The sequence below is a fragment of the Rhincodon typus genome, chromosome 8, assembly GCF_021869965.1.
Source record: "Rhincodon typus isolate 14 chromosome 8, sRhiTyp1.1, whole genome shotgun sequence".
In the NCBI taxonomy this organism is placed as follows: domain Eukaryota; kingdom Metazoa; phylum Chordata; class Chondrichthyes; order Orectolobiformes; family Rhincodontidae; genus Rhincodon; species Rhincodon typus.
Window position 1 is genome coordinate 6,055,425 of NC_063339.1, and position 12,210 is coordinate 6,067,634.

The 12,210-nt window shown below is 42.4% G+C and overlaps 1 protein-coding gene across 1 annotated transcript in view; it reads left to right on the forward strand.

The window, feature by feature from the left end:
* dglucy (D-glutamate cyclase) overlaps window positions 1-10,324 on the forward strand; it is a gene marked incomplete at its 3' end in the record, with an annotated part of 18,214 nt that extends 7,890 nt beyond the window's left edge. The window contains exons 4-7 of the mRNA XM_048600020.1: window positions 4,838-5,098; window positions 5,685-5,784; window positions 6,073-6,221; window positions 10,134-10,324. Coding sequence (XP_048455977.1) covers window positions 4,838-5,098; window positions 5,685-5,784; window positions 6,073-6,221; window positions 10,134-10,324 — 701 coding nt within the window. The remainder of the gene's footprint in view (window positions 1-4,837; window positions 5,099-5,684; window positions 5,785-6,072; window positions 6,222-10,133) is intronic.
* Window positions 10,325-12,210: the final 1,886 nt, after the last annotated feature.

The following is a 12,210-nucleotide window of genomic DNA, read 5'->3' on the forward strand; positions in this document are numbered from 1 at the left end:
GTGATATATTTTCAAATCATGATGGTCTGAGAATTGAAGGGGAGCTTGCAGGCAGCTGTATTCCCAAATATTTGCTGCCCTTGTCCTTCTAAATAGCCAGGTGTTTGTAAGCTGCTGTTGGAACAGCCTTGATGAATTTCTGCAGTGCATCTTGCTTCACCCTGCGTCAGGGTGAAGGGAGGGAACGTGAAAGGTAGTGATTTGATTTGATTTGATTTGATTTATTGTAGTCACATGTATGTAATTCTAGTGAAAAGTTCTATTTTGTGAGCGGTACCTGTACAGACAGATCATAGCAAAAACAAGGACATGCAGATCATGGAGTGCTTAGACATGGCCACGCATACAAGGTTACAGCTGCACAGGAGGTGCACAAAGCAAGATCAACATTATTTAAAGTTAGAGAGGTCCATTCAGCAGATGGAATGCCAATCAAGTGTGTTGCTATCCCGTGGATGGTGTCAAACTGCCAGTGTGATTGGTGCTGCATTCATCCAGGCAAGTGGGGAGTACTCCCTATCACACTCCTGACTTGTGCCTTGTAGATGGTGGACAGACTTTGGTGCTGAAACAAGAGGTGAGTTACTTGCTGCAGTGTCCTAGCTCTTGTAATCATAGTATTTTTAAGGATGTTCCAGTGCAGTTTTTGGTCAGTGGTATCCCCAGGATGTTGACAGTGGAGTATTCAACAATATAATCCCAATGAATGTCAGGAGATGTTGGTTAGGTTCTCTCTTTTTGGATAAGTTCATTGCCTGGCATTTGTATGGCACAAAGGTTACTTGCCACTTATCAGCTCATACCTGGATGTTGTCCAGATTGTCTTGCATTTGGACGTGACTTGCTGCAATATTTGAAGAGTCACATTGTGCAATCATCAGCAAATATCCCCATTTCTAACCTTAGCGTGGAGGAAGATCACTGATGAATCCATATGTTCCCCAGCCGGAAAGCATGGATAAACCAGAAGATCCATTGCTGACTGAACTCCAGGTGTGTGGTGTTCAAATCAGATGATCCTGACCTTTACAAGAAATCCAGATACAACCTTCATAAGGCCATTAGAGACATCAAGAGGCGATACTTGACTAAGCTAGAGACCCAAACTAACTACACAGACACCTGGCGTTTGTGGCAAGGCCTAGATGACATAACAGGCTACAAAGTTAAGCAGAACAGAATAATGGACAAAAATACATCTGTCCCTGATGCGCTCAATGTATTTTACACTCATTTTGAATAGAAGGTCAGTGAAACGATGTCACCTGCCCCAACAGCCTTGCACCTGTTCCCTCAGTCACTGCTGAAGACATCACAATGGGCTTTTTGAGAGTGAACTCACGGAAAGCAGCTGGCCCAGATGGAGTCCCTGGCTGAATATTCAGATCCTGTGCATAGCTGACAAGAGTATTTGCTGACATCTTTAACCTCTCCTTACTTTGATTTGAAGTCCCCACCTGCTTCAAGATGAAGTCCTTCGTAGGTATGAGGCTGGAAAAGCACAGCAGGTCAGACAGCATCTGAGGAGCAGGAAAGTCAATGTTTCGGGCTGAAACCCTTCATCAGGACTGTCCTGATGAAGGGTTTCAGCATGAAACATTGAATTTCCTGTTCCTCAGACGCTGTCTGATCTGCTGTACTTTTCCAGCCTCACACCTGTAGACTCTGGCTTCCAGCATCTGCCTTGCTTCCCTACAGTTTGCCTACCGACATAACAGATCCACAGGGGATGCCATATCCCTAGCCCTGCACTCATGCCTGGAACATCTGGACAGCAAAGACACCTACATCAGACTCCTGCTCGCTGACTGCAGCTCTGCCTTCAACACCATTGTCCCATCTCGACTGATCTCAAAAATGCATGACCTTGATGTCGGCTCCGCCCTCTGCAACTGGATCCTCAGCTTTCTGACCTACAGATTGCAATCAGTGAGGATAGGTAACTGCACCTCTTCCACAATAACACTCAACACTGGAGCCCCCCAAGGATGTGTCCTCAGCCCCCTATTGTACTTTCTGTACACCTCCGAATGTGCTGCCAAATTCCAAATGAATGCCATCTACAATTTCGCTGACAACACCTCCATAGTGGGACAGATATCTAACAACGATGAGTCAAAATACAGAAGGGAGATAGAAGGCTTGGTGACATGGTGCAATGAAGACAATTTGTCTCTCAATGTCGGCAAAACTGAAGAACTGATCATCAACTTCAGAAGGAAGGGAGGAGAACACGCCCCCATCTACATCAACAGAACTGAGGTAGAGAGGGTGAAGAGCATCAAGTTCCTTGGAGTGACGATAACTGACGACCTGTCCTGTACTTCCTACATAAATGTGACAGTCAAGAAGGCACAACAATGCCTGTTCTTCCTCAGACAGCTCGGGAAATTTGGCACGTCCATAAGGTCCCTCACCAACTTTTACAGATGCACCGTTGAAAGCATACTGTCCAGGTGCATAACGGCCTGGTATGGCAACTGCTCTGCCCTGAACCGTAAGAAAGTACAGAAGGTTGTGTGCACAGCCTAGACCATCACGGAAGCTAACCTTCCATCCATGGACTCCATTTACACGGCTCGCTATTGCGGAAAGGCGGCCAACGTCATCAAAGTCCCATTGCACCCTGGTAATGACCTCCTACAACCTCTTCCGTCAGGCAGAGGATACAGAAGCCTGAACACAAGCAAAAGCAGGTTCAGGAACAGCTTCTTCCTGGCCATTATCAGACTGTTGAATGGTCTCTAGCCTCAAATATTGTAACCTGCAATGTAACCTGTATGCCTCTCAGTCTTTTTGATCTGTACATCCCTTGCTTACTGTGATCTGCCTGTACCACTCATAAAGAAAGCTTTTCACTTTATTTCAGTATACTTAACATAAAATCAATCAATCCTTACTGTCTCCTGGTTGAAATGGTCTGACTTAGCCGCAGTATTAGGACTCAATCCATGAGCTTCATAACTATAGGACAAATTATTTCATATCCTACATTTAACATAATCAAGCATCCCAAGGGACAATATCTGATTAGACGCAATAAGGCAGATGACCAAATGTCTGGAACATGTAAGGTCTAAGTTGGATTTTAAAACTGAGAAAGGATCTGAGAGGTTTGGGAGGGAATTCCAGAACTCAAGGCCCAGGTAACTGAAAGCACAGAATGATAATGGTGTATGTTATATAAACATAGAAATGAGGAGTAAGAACAAAAACAGAAATTGCTGGAAAAGCTCAGCAGGCCTGGCAGCATCTGTGAAGAAAACATCAGAGTCAACGTTTCAGGTCCAGTTTTCCTCAGAGCTGTTCAGTATGATCATAGCTAATCCGCTATATCTGTGAAATTGATCATGTGTCTCAATGTGATAAATCCTCAAACTCAGTGCCATGTTTTATTTTGCATTAATATGGATTATCATCATTTGGGAATTTGAGTTTTTAAAGTCAAGGCAGATGGGTTTTGGTGTGAGTTTTTGGAAGGTTTTGTTTAAACAAGTCAGAAATTCATTTGGAAAATGAGCCATATATATATATACTTCCCAAAAAACATGTGATTTAATCAAGTGCTGAGAAGGATGCCTGTGCTGTTATTTATTGAAGTGTTTATAAAGTGGAGCTTTTATGGCTGGAATAACTACACAGAGACTGGTTTTATTTACACGTGCACAATACATGGACTCTGACCAGTTAGCTCAGAGCCAGTCCCTGGAGTGAGGAAACTCCCTCAGACTCCTGTTTATATCTGTCAGCCCAATGTTAACAGTCCCAATCATGGATCTCATACCCAATGAGATCCACCTGGCCAACCTCGTTCCAGTCACTACAATGTCACGACCAGAATGACCAGTTTAGTTTGACTTCACTTCAGAAGACTCAGGAGTTCAATTCAGGAGAACAGTTTACACAAGAGCAGAGGAATTTTGTTTGCGAAGTCACCAAGCTGTGGCAGTTTATACTGAAGTTTTCAAGTTGTCAAAACGTAAAGCTGTTCAGGCCTGCAGAACTAAAAAGCAGTTGTTAAACTGTCATGGCAGAACTGGAAGAGTCATTTAAGTAATAAATTAAGGAGTTTAGCTACAAGTGACAGAATTTCTAAGATTAAGGATCTGGAAAGGATATTACGCAAAAGGTTGGATATATGTTTTGTGTGTATGTGTGAGATAGCTTTGTATTTTCTTCTTTCATATAATGAACTTGTATTCTGGTGTTTAGAACAAGCATTTGCAGCCTTATGTGAATTAGTTCATTGACTAAGCAGCCCACAGTAACTAACTGTGAATTTAAACTTATGCTCCATCACGCCAAATTTCACTCTTGGATCTGACTTGAATAGTATTACCATCACTTGGGATCATAACATCAAGTGCCAATGGCAGAGTAATTAAAATTGAGGATGCGCAATTGTCAAGGTGCAAGAGAATGGAGATTTCTGTGAGGATTGTAGGACAATGGAAGGTTGCAGATATAACGATAACTCAATAGCTTTATTGGCTGGGAGTTAGGTAGAGATTCTAGAACAGAAAACTTATTACTGCAAAATGTGCTTGTAAAAAAATTCTTGTTTGCAACTGAGTTACCAAAAGCAAGACCGATATGACTGATTACTATTAGCAGCATGGATTTGTGTGCAATTTCCAGTGGACCCAGAATCAGAAACCCAAATAGCCTCCATTGCTGTTAATCACTTGACTGAACATGCCAATTATCAATGTGCTGTAACAATCTTGTCTTGTTCCAACTGCCATTTATTCAGAACTAGTAAAATTGAACAGCACATCTTAAAATGTAAACCAAGTTGGAATTGAAACTTAATGAAATGCTTTTGTGTCCTGGACAGGCAACCGAGGAATCAAGCATTTGTTAATTGAAAACCAGCTGCTGAAAGCCTGCCTCTCTCTGTCAAATGCAAAATCTGTGCTCATAACCACTGGATTTCCAACCCACTTCAATAACCAGCCTCCAGAAGAGACAGATGGTCCTCCAGGAGCTATTGCTATAGCAGCCATGTTGCAAGCCCAGAAGAAAACTGTTGTCATAGTAACAGATCAAAGAGCCTTGGAGATGAACAAAAAGATTATTGAAGAAGCTGTTGAGCAAGGTGCTTATTGTTTTCCTTTTGATAAAGTAAATTGCTGTTTGGTCAGAAAGCAAAGGAAATTTGAAAATTTTAGGGCAGTACTAAATGGAGATAATAGGGTCTTGTCCACCACCCAGAGAGTCAACAAGAACCCTGTGTCACCTCTTTTAGGGAAGGCCTGCCAAACTAATTGTCATTCAAGATCAATAATGCCGGATGGATGTCTCACTCACTGACCGTTGCTGGTCAATCAGTAGCCAGCAACTCTATTGAATGGCAATTAACTGCTGGAATGATATCCACCCAAGGCTGGGAATCATCATTTGTTCCCAAGCCACAAGTGAGAAATTATGGGGAGATACATGTATTAGTTGGGGAGGGGTTGGAGGGGTAGGGCGAAGGTGCATAACATGTGGTGGAAGGCAGGTGGGTGGAAGAAAGCTGGGGAGGAGTTAGCAGCAAGGACAGGGGTGTCTGTCAATGGTTAAAATTTGGAATGCATTGTTCATTAATTTTGATGAATCTGTCCATTTCACTTACAAATTCTAACTGACTTCCTGTCTACAGCCAACAGTTTCTATTTACTTTCTATTTTTTTTGTTCTTAGGAAGGTTAAAAACTCCTATCCCTGTTATTAGCTTCCAGGATAATGGCAAGGATTCAGCCCTCATGTTCCTTTGTCATGATGGCAATCCCCAGTCTCCAAGGTAAACGTTAATTGTAAAGCATGTTTTGGGGAGACAATGGGATTTCACCTTGCTGGAAAAGCAGGGTCAGTCCCTTAGTACAACACTGAGCTTTCAGCTTAGATAACATGTTGAAGTCAATGGGCATGACATGGTGAAGGGGTAAGTTAAATAAATGAAAACAGTAGTTCTGTGGAGAACACAGAAGTTGTTTGGCAAATTTGTGGTTATCTTGCTGTAACAAGTCATTTATATGCACATCTAATCATTGATAGGTTACTGAAAATTTTTGCATAACTATGTGGACAGGTTCGATCATCTCATAGCAATAGAACGAGCTGGAATGGCTGCAGATGGCAATTACTATAATGCACGGAAAGTAAACATTAAACACTTGGTGGATCCTATTGACAAGCTTTTCATAGCAGCACAGGACATCCCTGGAATTGCCACAACAGGTAACTGCAAACATATTTCACATTTGAAATTTGTCCTGTGTTCCAAGAGAACAAAAATTGCGATAATTGATTAGGTGAGTGCAGCCAAAACTGTACTCCAGAAGCTCAACATTATGTTTGAAACTAGATTTGCCACTAGGCTTGCCATGCATTTCCCCACCCCATCAGTTCAACTATGTTTAGGATTAATAGGAGCTATGAAAGGCATTGCAGCAAAGCACTGAAGTTATTTCAACAGCTCCTATCTCCCCTGAGGCCTCTACCTTACTGAAGGACAAGAACATCGAAGCTATGGGAAATTCATCACATACAACATAATCCTGCACTTTGATGATCTACATTCTAGGATTCTAAAAGAGGTGCCTTTAGATATAGTGGATCCACTGAAGTTCCCTAACTTACAGAACAGTCCCAGTGGATTAAAAGATAGTAAATACAATACTGCAATTCACGAAAGGCCAGAGAGAGAAAACAGGTAACTGCTGGACATTTAGCCTGACATGGTGGGAAAATGCTGAATTCTATCCTTAAGAAGTCAGACACTTTGCCTAATCATGTTATGATTTTTGAGTCATCTGGGTTTTCTAAAGGAAGTATCGTAGATTACAAATCTAATGGAGATTTTCCATTCTTAAGAAGTTGGACACTTTGCCTAATCATATTATGATTTTCTGAGTCATCTGGGTTTTCTAAAGGAAGTATCATAGATTACAAACCTAATGAAAATTTTTTTTAAGATGATACTAACATGAAGAAGAAGTAGTGAAATGCTGTATCTGGATTTTGAAAAGCAACCTGATAGGGCACCACCTGAAATGTGGTTTAGGGCTTGTTGACATGAGGGTAGTGTATTAGCATGAATGATTGGTTAAAGGCTAGAAAGCAGAGCTGGAATGAGTAGGTCTCCATTAATAATGAACAATATATCTGCCTAAGTTTACTGGATTGATTCCTGAGCTAAGCAAATTACCTTACGAGGAGAGATTGAGCTGAAAAGTCCCAAGAGTTTAGTCAAATGAAAAGGTTTCACTGAAAGATTCTGACAGGGAAGATACTGTAAGATTGATTCCCCTAGCTGGAGAATCTAGAAACGAGACTGCATCGGCTCAGAATAACGAGTTAACCCCATCCAGGACTGAGTTGAGGAGAACTGCTTCCCTTAGAGGGTTGTGAATCTTTCAAATTATCTATTGCAGAAGGTTGTGAATGCTTAGTTCTGAGTATATTTAGGGCTGAGATCAATAGATTTGTACATTAAGGATATTGAGGAACATGGGGGCAGGATGGGAAGATAGAGTTGAGATTGAAGATCAGCTGTTATCCACAAGTGGTGGAACAGCCTCATGGAATAACCTAGACCTGCTCCTGTTTCGTATCTTCCTGCACACCTACCAGGGTTACACATGAAACTGTCTTAGATATTTATCACTGTTCTTCCATCATCTCAGTCTGAATATTGGCATACATCTAAATCTCAGTGGTCTGTCTCAGTCCTCCTGAGTTAAAGGAGATAAGATATCGGCAGATTGTCTCTCCAGATTGCTACTCGAGAATCTGTTCAGTAAGCATCTGGTATTCGTTGTGCAAGTCTGCGCTTGCTGAGATACGAGTTTCAGTCATGAGTCATGCGGCAGCTTGATTTTAAAATTTTCATCCTTATATTCAGATCCCATTGTAGCCTATCTCTGTAACCATCTGAAAGTCTTTTTACCCCCTGAGATCTCTACATTCCTCCAATTCTGACCCTTGCACAACCCTAATTTCAATCATTCCACCATTGGATGTCAGCTGCCTCGGCCTTAAAGTCCTTCATTAAAACTTTAAAAGTATTTAATGAACAATTGAAACAGTATGTCATACAAGGTTATAAGGACATAAGAACATAAGAACTAGGAGCAGGAGTAGGCCATCTGGCCCCTCGAGCCTGCCCCGCCGTTTAATAAGATCATGGCCGATCTTTTTGAGACTCAGCTCCACTTACCCGCCCACTCACTATAACCCTTAATTCCTTTACTGTTCAAAAATTTATCTAGCCTTGCCTTAAGAACATTCAGTGAGTAGCTTCAACCGCTTCACTGGGCAGGGAATTCCACAGATTCACAACCCTTTGGGTGAAGAAGTTCCTCCTGACCTCAATCCTACATCTGCTTCCTTTTATTTTGAGGTGATGCCCTCTAGTCCTAGTTTCACCTGCTAGCGGAAACAACCTCCCTGCCTCCACCTTATCTATTCCCTTCATAATCTTATATGTTTCTATAAGATCTCTCCTCATTCTTCTGAATTCCAATGAGTATAATCCCAGTCTAATCAATCTCTCCTCATAATCCAACCCTCTCAACTCTGGAATCAACCGAGTGAATCTCCTCTGCACCCCCTCCAGTGCTAGTATATCTCTTCTCAAGTAAGGAGACCAAAACTGCACACAGTACTCCAGGTGTGGCCTCACCAGGACCCTATACAGCTGCAGCATAGCCTCCCTGTTTTTAAACTCCATCCCTCTAGCAATAGCAGACAAAATTCCATTTGCCTTTTTAATCACCTGCTGCACCTGCAATCCTACTTTTAGCAATTCATGCACAAGGACACCCAAGTCCCTCTGCACAGCAGCGTGCTGCAATTTTTTACCATTTAAAACATAGTCCATTTTGCTGTTATTCCTACCAAAATGGATGACCTCACACTTATCAACATTGTACTCTATCTGCCAGACTTTTGCCCACTCACTTAGACTATCTATATCCCTCTGCAGACTTTCAGTGCCTTCTGCACACTTTGCTCTACCACTCACCTTAGTGTCATCTGCAAATTTTGACACACCACACTTAGTCCCCAACTCCAAATCATCTATGTAAATTGTAAACAATTGCGGTCCCAACACTGATCCCTGAGGCACACCACTAGCCACTGACCGCCAACCAGAAAAACATCTATTTACCCCTACTCTTTGCTTTCTACTGGTCAACCAATCCTCTATCCATGTCAATCCATTACCTGTAATACCGTGCAACTTTATCTTATGTAGCAGCCTTTGGTGTGGCACCTTGTCAAATGCGTTCTGGAAATCCAGATACACCACATCCACAGGTTCCCCATTGTCCACCATGCAAGTAATGTCCTCAAAGAATCCCACCAATTATGGGCCAAATGCTGGGAAATAGGTTTTGAGTAAATAGGCACTTGATGTTCAGAACAGTCATGATGAGCTGAAGGGCCTCTTCCCATGCCATAACACTCTATGGCTCACCTTCTCCTACTCCTCTTTAAGATTACTCTTAAAACCTGTCTTAATGCTTCCTACTTTGGCACAGTGTTAGATAGTTTTGCTCTGATCATATTTCTGTGACGTGCCTGTGAAAACTTTACTTCATTAAAGGTGTCATATAGATGTAAGTATTGGTGAGAATTTGGCTGAGATTCTCTGCCTTAGGTGACATTTACTGTTCAGACTCTTGATCACAAATTGAATCTTTACAAAGCAGTTCTTGATCTGACTGTTCCTTTCCTCTCCCCCTTCTTAAACGTTTCTACTAAAGTGAAATAGTCCCATCAAAATGTCTGTGCCACATCTGAGGAAAGAATCTATCTCCTTTCTTTGCCTTCAATTGTTGAGTATTTCATGATGTTATTTCAAAAGTTAATGTAATCCCTGGAGCTGATTTTCTTTTTACTACGTTTTCTTGACAGTAGTAATTATTTAACCTGAATTTCCAGCAGTTGTTAAATGCAAAATGACTGAAAAACTTGTTTAAGAATACATTCCATCTGCATGATTCTGGAAGAGTAAACATGTAAGGTTAGGAGCAAACAAAATTACAGAGTCAGAGGATTGTTTAGTCTGCCATATAGTCATTGTATTTCTCTTATTCCCTCGGTTTCTTTATCTGCTGGGTTTGTTGTGTCTTTACTCTCCAGGCATTGGAGATGGAGGGAATGAACTCGGAATGGGAAAGGTGAAAGAGGCTGTGAAAAAATACATTAACAATGGGGATCTCATAGCTTGTGATGTTGAAGCAGATTTTACAGTTATTGCAGGTGAGTTTTATTCAGTTTTGCAGCAGTTCAGATTTTTCAGCAGCGGAAGGAGAGGCGACAGCGAGGACCAGGGGGCTGCCGGGAATATATTTGGGCAGCGGCTGAACCCGAGACACTAAACGTGTAGCGTCCCCCACCCGCCCTCCTCCTCTAACAAAAAAAAGGACTCTGGTGTGTTGGTAAGGTTTTTATACTTTTTCTATTTCTTCTGTTTCGTGTAATTGGTTAAAAATTTACTTTCTTTTTTATTTATCTATTAATTGGTTATTTGAAAACACCATAGCAGAGAGGTATTAGAAAGTATTTAACTCGTAAATTGATATAAAGTAATTAACTAAGTAGAGATGGCTGGGCAGGTGATGTGCAGTAGCTGTATGATGTGGGAGCTGGCTGATCCCATTGTGAACGGCAGTGACCACATCTGCAGCAAGTGTTGGTTGCTGGAAGAACTTTGGCTCAGAGTTGAAGATCTGGAATCTGAGCTTCAAACACTGCGGCACGTCCGGGAGGGGGAGATTTACCTGGATGCTTTGTTTCAGGAGGCAGTCACACCTGGTAGATTAAGTAATTCAAATTCACTTAGTGATCAGGGACAACAGGGTGTGACTGCAAGTGAGGCAGGTAGGGAGATCCTGAGTTCAGGAGTGGAGGAGCCTCCGCTTTTGACGTTATCCAACAGGTACGAGATGCTTGCTCCCTGTGTGGATGAGGAAAAGGGCTGCAGGGAGGATGAGCTAGCTCACCATGGCACCATGGTGCAGAAGGCCATTCAAGAGGGGGGAGCAAAAAGACAAGTGGTAGTTATAGGGGATTCTATAGTTAGGGGGATAGATAGTATCCTTTGCAAGCTGGATCGGGAGTCCCGCATGGTGTGTTGCCTGCCCGGTGCCAGGGTGCAGGACATCTCTGACCGGCTTGAAAGAATATTGGAGGGGGAGGATCCAGTTGTTGTGGTCCATGTTGGGATTAACAACATAGGCAAGGCTAGGATGGAGGACCTGTTTGGGGATTATCAAGCACTAGGAACGAAATTAAGGAACAGGTCCTCGAGGGTCGCAATCTCCGGATTACTGCCCGAGCCACGTGCAAATTGGCTTAGGGATCGGAAAATTAGGGAAGTAAACACGTGGCTAAGGGAGTGGTGTGGGAAAGAGGGGTTCCATTTCATGGGGCATTGGCATCAGTTTTGGAACTGGAGGGATCTGTACCGATGGGACGGTCTCCACCTGAACCGATCTGGAACCAGTGTTCTAGCGAAAAGGATAAATAGGGTGGTCACTAGGACTTTAAACTAGTGAGTTGGGGGGAAGGGAAAGGGAAAACGACAGGGAGTATGTTGGTAAATAAAAAGGTAAGCAGCAGGTTAGCATGTGTGCAGGAGGGTTTAAGTTCAAGGCAGACTATGAAAGAAGCAAAAAGGAAGGATAACTCAGGAGATATTATTAGAGATGTTGGAAATCATGAGGGTAAGAAAGTTAGCATAAAGGCACTTTACCTGAATGCTCGTAGCATTCGTAACAAGGTTGATGAGTTAACGGCACAAATCATCGCGAATGAATATGATTTGGTAAGCCATTACGGAGAGATGGTTACAGGATGGTCACGACTGGGAGTTAAATATCTAAGGGTACCAGACTTTGGAAGGACAGACAGGAAGGTTAGGGAGGTGGTGTAGCTCTGATATTCAAGGATAACATCAGGGTGGTGCTGAGAGATGGCATAGGTTCTATGGAGAATGAGGTTGAATCCATTTGGGTGGAAATTACAAATTCTAAGAGGAAGAAGTCACTGATAGGCATAGTCTATAGGCCACCAAATAATAACGTCACATTGGGGCGGGCAATAAACAAAGAAATAACTAATGCCTGTAAAAATGGTACGGCAATTATCATGGGGGATTTTAATCTGCATGTAGATTGGCCGAACCAGCTCGGTCAGGGTAGCCTTGAGGAGGAGT